This window comes from Achroia grisella, unplaced genomic scaffold (assembly GCF_030625045.1).
Source record: "Achroia grisella isolate CSIRO2021 unplaced genomic scaffold, CSIRO_AGI_Agris_v1 utg618, whole genome shotgun sequence".
Taxonomy (NCBI): Eukaryota; Metazoa; Arthropoda; class Insecta; order Lepidoptera; family Pyralidae; genus Achroia; species Achroia grisella.
The window spans coordinates 42,380-54,814 of NW_026712966.1; the positions used below are offsets into that span (position 1 = coordinate 42,380).

The 12,435-nt window shown below is 34.5% G+C and overlaps 1 protein-coding gene across 1 annotated transcript; it reads right to left on the minus strand.

Moving 5' to 3' along the window:
- Positions 1–8,916: 8,916 nt before the first annotated feature.
- Positions 8,917–11,616, minus strand: LOC131848997 (uncharacterized). The gene has a single exon (XM_059198968.1). The coding sequence runs from the start codon at positions 11,614–11,616 to the stop codon at positions 8,917–8,919; it is 2,700 nt and encodes an 899-aa protein (XP_059054951.1).
- Between the last annotated feature and the right edge of the window lie 819 nt (positions 11,617–12,435).

A 12,435-nucleotide genomic window follows, 5' to 3' on the forward strand; every position in this document is an offset into this window, starting at 1 on the left:
TGCTGACGTACCTGACTTCTAAGTATTGGATATTAAGAGGGAAAAGTATGATCAAGTCATACATACGTAAATGTTTGATATGTGCAAGACACAATGCTGTTGCAAGAACTCAGATTATGGGAGATTTGCCAAAGGCGCGTGTGACGCCTTCGCGACCGTTTTTGCACAGCGGTGTGGATTTTACTGGTCCATTTCAAGTATTGATATCGAAGGGCAGAGGCATGAAAACTAAGAAAGCCTATATATCTATATTCATATGCATGGCTACTAAAGCCATTCATCTAGAATTAGTTGGAGATATGACATCAGAAGGATTCATAGGAGCATTCAAACGATTTACTGCCAGGAGGGGAAAGTGCTCACACTTATGGAGCGATCAAGGAAGAAACTTTATTGGTGCGAATAAAGAGTTATCAAATCCTGGATAAGATAGTGTTACTAGAGTTTACAGCGTGAAAAGTGGCGATAATATTGTAAAAAAATCAATTAGTAAATTGTGTTACTTACCTGTAAATACTGATAGTAGTTTTATATAATGTTAAATTCATTATTCATATGTTTAAAAATTGTTTCTTAAAATAACTTATAGTCATTTTGGTGGGCGGCATGTTATTCCATTTAGTTGCAAATACAAATTACTACAGAACAGACGTGTGTTTCCTTGCTCTAGACATTACACAAAATACGTTAAGCAAAATTCAACCATATCCCAAACATACCGTATTTATATTCATATGTATGTAAAAAGGGGTTATTTTAATATTACAAACAGACACTCCAATTTTATTTATATGTATAGATTATTATTTATTTATTTATTTATTCATCCAAAATAATACAAATTGTGTAGGATAACGTAATAGTAACATTACAGTAAAATTTTGTCAACAACATAATAGCAACTTAAACATTAAATCTCGGTATATCTATAGACTAGTTGGCCCCAGCGACTTCGTCCGCGTGAAATTTTATTTTATTTTTCTAAAATAATAGTAGCGTAAGTTACTCCTTATTACATCAGCTACCTGGCAAAAAAGTCCCGTCAAAATCGGTCCAGCTATTTCAGAGATTAGCCGGAACAAACAGACAGACAGACAGACAAAACTTGTAAAATATGTTATTTTGGTGTATGTACCGTATTTATATTCATATGCAAGTAGTAAAAAACGGTTATTTCAATATTACAAACAGACACTCCAATTTTATTTACATGTATAGATTAAAAAAAAAGTAACACTCATAAGGCTAGTCGTATGCCTAATATATATAATAATGTAATAAATTCATTTAAACAGAAATTGCGGCAACATTATTTAAATTTTTAACTTTTTTACTGTCCTTCTCCTTTTTTCACATCTTTCTGTTATATCCCTATAGTTCTCTCTATATTTTCTGTTTTTCTTACTTTCAATTTGAGACTGTACTTATAATTTGATTATCGGATCATTATGTATTTATTTATATAGAATATTTATACATTTATGGGTTATATTTACATATATATTTATGTATGTATATTGTTATTTTTTTATAAAAATTTATATTTTGCTTTGTATTTATATATCTTTTTTTGACATTTCTTATTTATATTAGTGCACCGCCAATAATCTTTTTCTGCACCACTCATAGTTGCCTGGTAATTAACGCGGCAAGATATTACGTCCACCACATGTACAAATTTTTTTGTGCATTAAAGTTAAATAAATAAATAAAAATACACTACTGTTTAATGAAAATGCGTATTGTCTAGTGCTTTGAGATGTATCAATATAAGGTCAACAAAAAAGTCCGTGATGGTATATGTCTATCTCTTAAGGATAACCAACAATAACCATTTTTTATCTTTTACATTTTACGGGAATTTTTTTTATCGTAAGTTTCCCTTAAAATCATGTAACCTATGTTATTACGTCATAATCTAAAGAAATAATAATATTTTATAGTGAAATATCCACTATAAAATACCAAAAAATGGCAATGTAATTCGTTACGCGCGAATCAGCTGTTATAAGGTCAAAGGTCGGTGCACCCCGCGTATTTGATAAATAGTGCTTCTCTGGATGTCTTTAAGAGAAAATGGCAGTATGTACGTGTATATGTACAAGTCCTTAAGTGTTAAGTTTTTCAAATGTACAATAATTATTACCTAGAATACATAGATGGTGGGCTTACCTTCAAAATTTTGACTTTGATATAGAATACAGGAAGGGCGAGCGGATGCAGCATGCAGATTTTTTGAGCAGGAATCCTGATCCTCTGACTGTCAACCTCATGTCAAGTAATCTAGACTGGCTAAAAATAGAACAACGTCGCGACGCGCAGTTAAGGCCCATTATCGATTCCATCCATGCTGGCAATGAAGTCACTGGATACTTCCTTGAAGATGGCCTACTCAAGTCTAAGAGAACGGACCCAGTGGCAGGTGATCAAACCCTTACAATAGTTCCCAAGGCGTTTCAATGGAGCCTTACAAATACTTACCACACAGCCCTAAAACATCCAGGGTGGGACAAGACTTTACACAAAATAAGAGAGAGTTATCACTTCGATAAAATGAATAGTTTTATTAGAGACTTCGTCGATAACTGTGTTGTTTGTAGAACCTCTAAACAAACCTCCGGAGCATCACAAATACAACTACATCCGATCCCTAAGCCAACAAGCCCATTTGAAGTAATACACATGGATATTACTGGTAAACTCGGAACTTCTGCTAACCAAGAATACGTAGTAGTAACAGTAGACGCCTTTACTAAATATGTTATGTTTCATTATACTAATGATAAAAGTCAACATAGCTCCCTCGCAGCGCTCAAACGTGTCATTCATCTATTTGGAGCACCACGACAAATCATAGTTGATGGAGGGCGTGAATTTCTCGGCGAATACAAAAACTACTGTGACAGGTTTGGCATTGAGTTACATACAATATCTCCAGGCGCTAGCAGAGCCAATGGACAAGTCGAGCGCGTAATGGCAACATTAAAAAACGGACTCGTAATTATAAAAAACTATGAAAGTCCAGAGTGGCACACGGCGTTAGAAAGTCTGCAACTTGCTTTAAATTGCACAGTCCATCGTACAACCGGAGTAGCCCCACTCACACTCCTGACTAGACGCCAAAACTGCGTACCTCCTGAACTTCTCAATCTAGTTAATTTTGATAACAATTCAATCGATGTAGTAGCATTAGAACAACATATTAAACAAAGAATGACTGACTTGGCTGTAAAAGACAAGCAAAGATTCGATAGAGGTCGCGCACAAATTCACAAATTCCAGCGCGGCGACTTTGTACTAATAAAAAATAATCCTAGAAACCAAACATCCCTTGACCTCAAATTTAGTGTCCCTTATGAAGTATACAGAGTTTTAGAAAATGATCGCTACCTCGTGAAAAAGGTAGTAGGTCATTACGGTCGACCACGCAAGGTCGCTCACGATCAGCTGAGGCGAGCGCCGCAGCCAGCAGCCGGCGCCCAGGCGGCCGTGTCGCCTGTCGGGAGCCCGGCGCTACCGGACCACTCTGCACCACTCAGTCTTCAACATTGTAGCGAGTAACAATCGTCTGCTGGCATGTTGGAAAACGACGAATAGCTCGTTGTTCAAATCTGGTAATTTCTATTTTTGTTGCAAAACTATTAACCTAATATAATCTAAATAAAAAAAATAAATAAATAAACAAAAAAAAAAAAAACATTATAATTATTAATACAAAAGATGCTATTGACGTGTGGAGCCGTCCAATAGCCAAATATTATGATTGGCAACACAGTTGGCCAAATATTATTAATTACTATTGGCGTGTGGAGCCGTCCAATAGTAAGAAATCCTATCCGAAAAGAATAAAATGCCTCTGTGTACCGCGGCGTTCAGGACCGCCTAGAGCACAGCATCGACCTACCCAATCCCTTAGGACCTCTGTGAAAACAGCATCGACCTTTCACCGTCACATCCTTCCCAAAAATAAAAAAAAATATATTATAAAAAAAAAAAAAAAAAAAAAGCAGAAAGAAAATAATAATAAAAAAAAAAAAAGACTACTGTGGTCACGTGGAGTGAACAGTACTAATATAAACCTAATCACATAACTAACTTATCATTTATAACTGCTTTCACGTGGAGTGAGCCGTGATATGATAACTAACTAATTAAGAATATTCTGACTATAGTTGCGACTGTTGTCATGTGGAATGAGCAGTCATAAATTTTGACCTTACTATTATTACTATTATTACTTCTACTTACTAATTTGGCTGTATGCTCTCTATATTAAATGATTGAATGGTACCCTGAATGTGCCAAGCCTCAGAAAAATTGTTTTATTTCCAGGTAACATGGAGCAATGCAGAGCACGCATTGCACATCAGAATGGCCGTGTCGCCGTAGCTACATTATAACCCACAAATTAAAAATAAGGAGATGAATGACGCATCTGCTGTTGATTTACCATATTGATTATGAACATTAATAGAAACTGAATCACATTCATTACATCTTTAATATAAGGACGATAGATGGAGCTACCATGCGGCTTAATATCAACGCATAATCGCTTCAATTAATGCCGCTAGATGGCGTCATTATCAGTCCTTTTTAATAACTTATGTTTGTTATTTAAAATTACTAAATATAGTAAAAACTAAATTAAATATTAAAATTTATTATGAATTAAGCAATTGTTATGTGAATTGTAAATAAATTTATCTATGTCGAGCGAATGTCGGATGTTGCGTAACGTCCGCCATTTGCGTGCGGATTTCCTTCACAATAATTAAAACTTTGATAAAATCTTGTAACCATTTTAAAAAGAAAATAATGCAATCATCTTGATTTAAATTTAAATACCAAAAAGTTATTTTTAACAATAATGTAACGTTCAATTATTTTGCATTTAAGTTGTTAACTAAAATCAACATGAAAAACATCCGGATGATTCGGTTAATAGTGTAAGTCAAATTTATTAATATTACAAGTTTATGGCTTTATTTAATTGCTAATATTATTAGAATAACTAGACGGTAATTTAAGTAATTATGCCGCTTTATTATTGTTTAATTATAAGCCTTAGGCAAAAATGGTATTTTACTTCCGGCACTGTGGCGATCGACACCTTCCGACTTGAGCGCGCGTTCAAGTTGGAGGGAACACGATTTGACCACATGGCTGGTCTTGTGAATAAGATTCATTCTGTGTTCGGTGCTCGAGCGGCGTGGAAGTAAGTTGAAAACTCTTGTTACTTTAGTAGAATCAATTTGTAATTATAATCACATTAGAAAAGTATTGTGTTATAAAATAAAATGAAAGATAGACTATAATCATATTTAGAGATTATTATTATAATAATAAACTAATCTAATTTCGCTTGTTCTTTTATTATTTTAATGTAATGTCAAACTACTACCACTAGTAGAACCGATGATCCTATTATAGGTCAACGGTTCTGCGGCTTTTTAAAAAGTATTCCTGCTTTCCTACTCCGACATATATGTATTTACAAAATAAAAATATCTATTTATATCAGTTCAGTATCAGTCTGTGTTAATTGTCCAGGGCTATTTATTATATTTTTATAAACGGTTATCTTTTTCCATCGCACCGCTCGCTATCGACAGTGAATTCATAGAAATGTCACTCTAAAAACAAAAATAGTTTTGTGTTTTGTATTTCAAATACTAAATGCAAAATAGGTATTTTCAAAATACTTTTTCAAAATAAAGTACCTTTTGAATTTTTGTCTAAACCTCAGATATTTTATTTATTTTAGGTATATCAATCATTACATAGTGTTGTATAAAACAATGTCGCTGTCGCACCTAACAGTACATACATAAAGAAAGAAAACTTTTTGGCTCTGATACCGTAACGGTCTATCAATTATGAATTTATTATACCTAATCTAGATATTTTATATTCGCAATGCTACATACATTGTAATATCCGCCTCCATTCATTGTAACGGTGGAGGGACTAAATAGTTGAATAAAACTGAATAAGCAGTTGCTCCACTCTATAGGTACTGCGTCGTCGTCGTATGCTGTTCATTTTTTCACTCGTTTTGGCGCCAAGAGAGGGTCACATAGACGTGGTCAAGTTAAGAACTTATAATTTAATTTTGATAACAATACATACAAGTAAAAAGTAGGTATTATATTAATGTACGTAAGTACTGTACTTAAAAATATTTATTCTTTATTGTACATTTGAAAAACTTAACACTTAAGGACTTGTACATATACACGTACATACTGCTATTTTCTCTTAAAGACATCCAGAGAAGCACTATTTATCAAATACGCGGGGTGCACCGACCTTTGACCTTATAACAGCTGATTCGCGCGTAACGAATTACATTGCTATTTTTTGGTATTTTATAGTGGATATTTCACTATAAAATATTATTATTTCTTTAGATTATGACATAATAACATAGTTTACACGATTATAAGGGAAACATACGATAAAAAAAATTCCCGTAAAATGTAAAAGATAAAAAATGGTTATTGTTGGTTATCCTTAAGAGATAGACATATACCATCACGGACTTTTTTGTTGACCTTATATTGATACATCTCAAAGCACTAGACAATACGCATTTTCATTAAACAGTAGTGTATTTTTATTTATTTATTTAACTTTAATGCACAAAAAAAATTGTACATGTGGCGGACTTAATATCTTGCCTCGTTAATTACCAGTCAACTATGAGTGGTGCAGAGAAAGATTATTGGCGGTGCACTAATATAAATAAGAAATGTCAAAAAAAGATATATAAATACAAAGCAAAATATAAATTTTTATAAAAAAATAACAATATACATACATAAATATATATGTAAATATAACCCATAAATGTATAAATATTATATATAAATAAATACATAACGATCCGATAATCAAATTAAAAGTACAGTCTCAAATTGAAAGTAAGAAAAACAGAAAATATAGAGAGAACTATAGGGATATAACAGAAAGATGTGAAAAAAGGAGGACAGTAAAAAAGTTACAAATTTAAATAATGTTCCCGCAATTTCTGTTTAAATGAATTTAGTACATTATTATATATATTAGGCATACGACTTTTTTGTTTTTTATCGTGTGGAAAAATCTTCAACAAGACCGTCACCCCGCTGGAGGGATGGCGAGGTAGTGTGTGGGACTCGTACCCACTAAAAAACCACACGGTATACCTCGAGGTGCCGCGGGCCGAAGTCCGGGGTTCGCACTTGGCACTCAACCCAGACTTCGGCGGCTTGGCCTGTCCTGTAGATGTTGTAGGACAGGCCCCCTCTCTCTGGTTAGGGTGCTATGGCTTGCACCCTACCTTCTCGTGGAGGCGCGTGGGTACACGCGCGCGCCTCCAGGGGCCTGGTTGTGGGGTGGTGCCTCCCTCAAGGCATGCACCCCGGCCCCCGTGGGGGGTAGACTCGGGACGGAGTTGGGCTCTGAGCAGCAGCGGAATGTTTTGGGTGTTTGGAAGGAAGCTGACGTGATGAGATGGTGATATTTTAAATAAAATCCAAAATATGTTCACAGCACTGTATTGTCTCCGATGTAGCGGCGAGAAGAAGGAAAAAATGTTGCCATATTACATAAAATATAAATTCTATTTTAGTGTTGCAATATAAAAAGTTGCAACATGCTGCGGCCTCACAAGTAATGAATGCATATGCATCTTAAATTACAAGTATATAGAAATTTTGACAATTTTAGTTTGATAGATACATAAACATTTCTGAACACACTGTATAGGAATTATTATTTATTAATATGTATTCCTCATATATGAATGTAAGGAAGGCAAGTTTAATATTTCAAACATTATTAAGTAAATAGTTTAGTAATGTAATAATACCCACGTAACAAATATGCAAATATACTATAACAGAGTTGTAAATTAAAGATGCTTGACTTCTTCACATAAGTTTTAACTTATTATAAATCTTATACATTACAATCAATGATAATCTAAGTTAGTAACAATTAATGTTTTTTTTTTAACATAAAAACAAACATAAGTTTTATCTTATTATAAATGGATGCCTTTCTCACTTGACATCAAAGTTAAATTCTAAGATAACATAGTTATTGAGTACAAATTATTATTATATTATATAACAAATACAAAGTATAATTAAAATTAAAAGAAAAACCTTATTTCTTATTTTGTGACTATTACAAGTACACATTATATTTATTCAAAACATATTTATATTAATCTTATATATAATACTAGTTAATGAATTAATCATAATTATCAGGTATTGGTAAGACACATATTTTATGAATTGACCGAATATGAGTTTTATTAGTTGGAGTCTTCTTCTACAGCTCTTACATTGCCATCATGTCCAGGGAGTACATTGATAACTCTTGCCATTGGCCATGACATACATGGGATTTTATCCTCTTTTAAAATTACAAGACTGCCAGTTCTTACATTTGGTGTTTTATTTTGCCATTTAGGTCTATTTTGTAATATATTTAGGTAATATTTATGCCAAACCTTCCAGAAGTTTTGTTTTAAATTGGTACACATTTGCCAAAATTTTAGTCTATTTTGTGGTATTTCACTTACATTTGCTTCTGGATATGTAGTTAATGAATTCCCTATAATAAAGTGACCAGGTGTTAAATAACAATAATCACTGGGATCTGAGGTCAATGGCAAAAGAGGTCTAGAATTGAGCACAGCCTCTATCTCGGTGAGTATGGTATTCAGCTGTTCATACGTTAATACATGTTTTTGTAACACTCTTTTCAGGTGGAATTTTGTACTCTTTACAGTCGATTCCCAAAGGCCTCCCCACATAGGTGAATAACTAGGGATAAAGTGAAAGGAAATCCCATTTTGTGAGGCAAATTGGTTCACCTTTGTTTGGTGGCTCTGTGATGACTGCAAAGTATAAAGTTCAACTAATCGATACCGTGCGCATTTAAATGTACTAGCATTATCGCAGTGAATATCAGTGGCAGTCCGCGTCTAGAAATAAGTCTTCTTAAGCATGCTAGGAAGGTTTCAGTGGTTAAATCTGAGGCAAGTTCCAAATGAACAGCCTTTGTTGTGAAACACACGAATACGCAGATATAACCCTTGCCTATTAAGGATCGCCTAACGCGCGAGAGTTTAACCTCTATCGGACCAGCAAAATCCACTCCGACTTTTTCAAACGGTCTACTAGTGACAGTTACTCGATTTCGAGGCAAAGAGCCCATTAGCTGCCTGGCAACTGTAGCTTTGTTCCTAAAACAGGTTATGCATTTGTGTGTAACTTTCTTAACTTCAAACAAGCCATTGACAATCCAAAATCTTTGATTTAAATTCGCAAGCACAAGCTTGGGTCCTGCATGTAGCAATTTTTCATGTTCACTTCTTATAAGCAAGTAGGTAATATAGGAGCCTTTGGGTAAAATGATGGGATGTTTCTGAGTAAAAGCTATATCAGCATAGTGTAGCCTACCACCTACTCTTAAAAGTCCTAGCTCGTCAATGAAAGGATAAAGATTTGATAAATTGCCTTTCACATTGTTTCCCTTAGTTATAGAATCGATAACAGATTGAAATAATTTATTTTGCTCGTATTTAATTAAGGTCATTAACGCATTATTTAATTCAGAAGTACTTAGAAAATTTGACTTAATTTTACTATTATTTTTATTTATGTTATTTAAAAATCTCAATATATATGCAAGAAGCCTGATTATTTTATTTATATCTGAGTATTTATGTAATCGTTCAATGATATATGCAAGCGGATTGACATTTTGATAGACCAAGTTGCTGGAGAATGACAAGCAGGGGTTTACTTCAACAGGCAATTCAGCAGGCACCTTATTATTATCATCCAACAAAAAATTGTACTCACTGTTTCGTAGGAATGCAGGGCCGTGCCACCAAAACTTATTGTCTTTCAGCTCGCTCGGTCTTGCTCCTCTGCTGATGATATCGGCTGGGTTTTCAGTAGAGCTGACAAATAGCCAGCGCCACCTAGCTGTGTTTTGACGAATAACATTCACTCTGTTCGCCACGTAAGCTTCAAGCTTCAATGACTCGGTTTTTAGCCATGCAAGAACGATTTGAGAATCGCTAAACAGATAAATATTCTTTATATGCGTTTTAAGCTTTAAAACTTCATGTGTTTTCATTATTAATTTTGAAAGTAAAAGCGCAGCATTAAGTTCTAATCTGGGAACTGTCGAGTCTTTTTTATGAATGGGATTTATTCTTGATTTGGAACAGAGTAAATGTGTATAAGCAGTACCTGATGAACATATGTATCGTAGATACACACAGCAACCGTAGGCAGTCGTACTCGAAGCATCTGCAAAGCCGATCAGTTCAACCGTATGTGCTTCTGAAATGTCTATATTTCTATCTAGTAACAGAGGTTCCATCATAGCTAGATCACTAGTGAACTGAAGCCACTCCTGGAGAATATGTGGAGGTGGACTATCATTCCAATTAGTATCTGATATCCATAGTTTTTGCATGATAGCTTTTGCTGTCACTACAATGGGGCTTACAAAGCCCATAGGATCATAGAACCTACCTATATAGCTTAGTATTCTTTTTTTTGTAACATGTGTAGATTCAAATGGCTCCGGAGATGAAATTACAAACTGATCTTTTTTTATATTGATGCATAATCCTAATGTTTTCATAGTATAATTATTTTCACTAAGATCTCGACTATCAAACTGTTGTTCACTCAATGAAATATTAGACAAAATTCTATCATCATTTGAAGACCATTTGTGAGTAAAGAAACTTCCTAAACTGAGTAAATTGCACAATTGGTCTTTTGCATCAAGAGTAGTTTTCAAGTCATTGTCAGAATAAATGATGTCATCAACATAAATATTGTTTATTATTATTGCGGATGCTAGAGGATATGTGTCCTGATGTCTAATCGCTAACTCGTGTAAACAACGCGTGGCTAAATAATTTGATGTCTTTAAACTATATGTAACTGTATCTAGTCTAATGCACCTTATGGGTTCATTAGGGTCGTCCCTCCAGAGTATATTTTGGAGAGAGGTAAATTTAGGATTTACTTTTACATTCCGGAACATACGTTTGATGTCAGCAGTGAATGTAAACTTGCCTAATCTAAATAATAAAATTATATCGAATAACTCACGCTGGACCACAGGCCCATTTGATTGTAAGTCATTTACTGAAATTTTCTTATTTGTTTTCATAGACCCATCAAAAACAACTCGCAGTTTGGTTGTTTTACTATTCATGTTAATGACTGCGTGATGGGGAAGAAAGTACACTGGACTTCTATTCGAGTCATAGCACTCAATATCCACATAATGGGCATGTTTGAGTGATAAATATTCATGGATAAATTGCTGATATTTTATAAATAATTGAGGGTTAGAATGCAATTTCTTTTCTAAATTATTAAATCTTTTGACTGCAAATTTAAATGATTCACCCAGAGTTTCATCAACTTCTGAGAGGGGTAATTTTAAGGGTATGGCTACTTCAAATTGATTATTTTCCAATTTAACAGTATTTAAAAATGTCTGTTCGCAGAGTTCCTGTTCTGAACTCTTCTCAGTATAAACTTCAGGAACCCTTTCATGAGACCAAAACTTATTAAGCATATCCCTGATACCTAATTCACATTTCAGCACAACTTTGTTGCAACTAGGTTTATATATATAATGGGGCAGAGTACCTCCGATTACGTCACCCAGGTGAGTGCTTATAAGGTATACTCTAGGCTGCTGCATGAAGCTGTTGCCCACACATTCTACCGATGATGGCTGTTGTGAGCTGATCAACTGCGGCATCACGGATAGTTGTGTGGGTCGCTGGCTCCCATTCAACACAGTAGTTGCATGACGACATTGTTGTAGCATGTGCTGTCACTTTTCCTGATGATTGATGTTGCAAAGTATTGTGACCCTGCTCGGCATTCTCCAGCGCCAAGGCTCTTTTTTCTATAAAGCCGAGGAATTCTCCGAGCATAGGCTTGGTGTTATGATCACGCTCCATTTGGTATGCACGTGCCGTGAACGGATCATCGAAGCTTTTGATTGAAATAGCTGGTAGTGACATTCTTGTGGCCGGTGGATGGGAAGGTTGCGTGAAGGTTTTACGTTTTATCTCTTCGTCCAAACGAGTCAAGATACGAAAGTAATTTTCCTCTATCAATTCTACATTTTCTACCTCTGAATCTTTTTCGTCAAAAGTTAGAATATCCTTGCAGTAAGTTTCGTATTCTTGAAAAGAAGTAATTAAGCATTCACGTTTACCTTTTAGATATTCGACAGAATACGGAGTGAGATCTAATTCAGTTAATTTCAAAAGACGCGTGATATTGCCTTTCACGTAACCGCGACCGGCAATTTTTTTCTTTAATTCTTCCTCCATCGCGTACCGACCAATCCACCAGTTACAATTACAATTACGATTGAGAT